The 1,679-nt window shown below is 40.6% G+C and overlaps 1 protein-coding gene across 1 annotated transcript in view; it reads right to left on the bottom strand.

Annotated features, from left to right (window-relative positions):
• Positions 1 to 1,356, bottom strand: part of LOC139934114 (uncharacterized) — a 40,545-nt gene extending 39,189 nt beyond the window's left edge. Inside the window, exon 1 of the mRNA XM_071928400.1 lies at positions 806 to 1,356. Within this exon, the coding sequence (XP_071784501.1) occupies positions 806 to 919 (114 nt within the window). The 5' untranslated portion in view covers positions 920 to 1,356. The remainder of the gene's footprint in view (positions 1 to 805) is intronic.
• Positions 1,357 to 1,679: the final 323 nt, after the last annotated feature.

The raw sequence follows: 1,679 nt of genomic DNA, 5'->3' as shown, positions 1-1,679 counted from the left end.
CATATGTTGAGATACACCAAGTGAGAAGACTGGTCTTTGACAATTACTAATAGTGTCCAGTATCATTAAAGGTTAAACAAGGCTACCAGAAAGGGGGCTGAAAAATAACCGACATGGAAGTAAGTCCAGTAGTAACATAACAGCTAACAAAACAAAAACAGTTGCAATAATGGGAGGCCCACAAGTTTGCACAACAAGATATTCTACTGTACATCAGGTGGACGGTATGTGTCATCGTCAACAATATTGTAATAATGGAAGGAACATTACTGTGGCTGAACTTAGGAAACGAATGATAACCAAGAATTAACAGTGCACTACAACAGTGAGACCCTTGTACCCGATGGCAAGTGCAAGAATATCTTCGTTGAAAAACTCACTGTATACGCATGCATGAGCAATGGCATTGTACCCAAAAAACAGGAATGCCCAGGCGGGCACTGGACATTACACTAGGTTTAGTCTCTATAAGAATAAGTAAGTAATCAAATGAATTTGCAGAATGTAAGTAATCAAATGAATTAGAGAAGAGAATAGAAAGACGACATCAGGGTTTAATGCAGGAACAACATGGACCCATGAGTTAGAATTAGCAATGCCTCCATGATGAACCAGAACTGGAAGAAATAAAAATGAATGGCAGTTACATGCGCAGGGCTACATCATACACTGGATGAACACAGCCTAACTGATGATGGTGGTTCATTAAATTATAATCTTCTTCTCCTTTTTTTTCGTAAAAAGAAACTTTGTTTTCGAGCTATCGATCGTTGGAGCATGGAGGTAGGTTGACGTTTTAACTTACCCTCATGAGACTGCTTTGCTCCGTGGAGGAAGATGTGAGACCTGCACGGGAACTTTGCGGACAGATCCCCGCGAGACAGACGAAGAGCATCCCGGCAGTGAAAAGATTAAACATCTTGAACGCGGACTTTCGATTGTGCTTACAAAATGAGCTAAGTTTCGGTTGTGTGTTTTGTTTCGTTGTGGCTCCCTTCTTCAACAGAGTTTCAAATTGTGGCTACAAGTCTTGTTTGATCGTCTTTATATAGACCTAAAACGTTTTGCAAAAATATGATGTAATTGAAGGGGTTGACGTCATTGAATCTGCCGAGTTGGATTATAGTTGAATATCAAAAGACAATGACGTCAGGATTCCAGGGAGACAGGGTTGACTGCACACCAAACTACTGACTACACTAATGATCCCAGTATTTAGGGCCGGCCAACCCAACAATGACTGAGTCTTATCAAATTAATGAATGGGGCTACGTCACAGGATTGAAGAGAGCAACAAAAGCCAACTCCGGATGAAAATAAATAGAAAAGTTCACTGCTGGATGCAATCATTTCAGCAAGCAACATTCCATAAGTAGGCCTAAACAGACTATGCCAATTGCTCTAGCAACATTACATAAGTAGGCCTAAACAGACTATGCCAATTGCTCTAGCTCTTTGATGTTGCTGAACGAGTCCTATTATACGGATGCAATCATTTCAGCAAGCAACATTCCATAAGTAGGCCTAAACAGACTATGCCAATTGCTCTAGCAACATTACATAAGTAGGCCTAAACAGACTATGCCAATTGCTCTAGCTCTTTGATGTTGCTGAACGAGTCCTATTATACGTGTTCCACTTTCAATACAGATCTTCAGTTCCTAAATCACGCCTGTTCG

This window comes from Asterias amurensis, chromosome 2, assembly GCF_032118995.1.
Source record: "Asterias amurensis chromosome 2, ASM3211899v1".
NCBI lineage: Eukaryota > Metazoa > Echinodermata > Asteroidea > Forcipulatida > Asteriidae > Asterias > Asterias amurensis.
The sequence above is the reverse complement of the archived record's forward strand: the minus strand, read 5'-3'. Positions and strand labels throughout refer to the sequence as shown.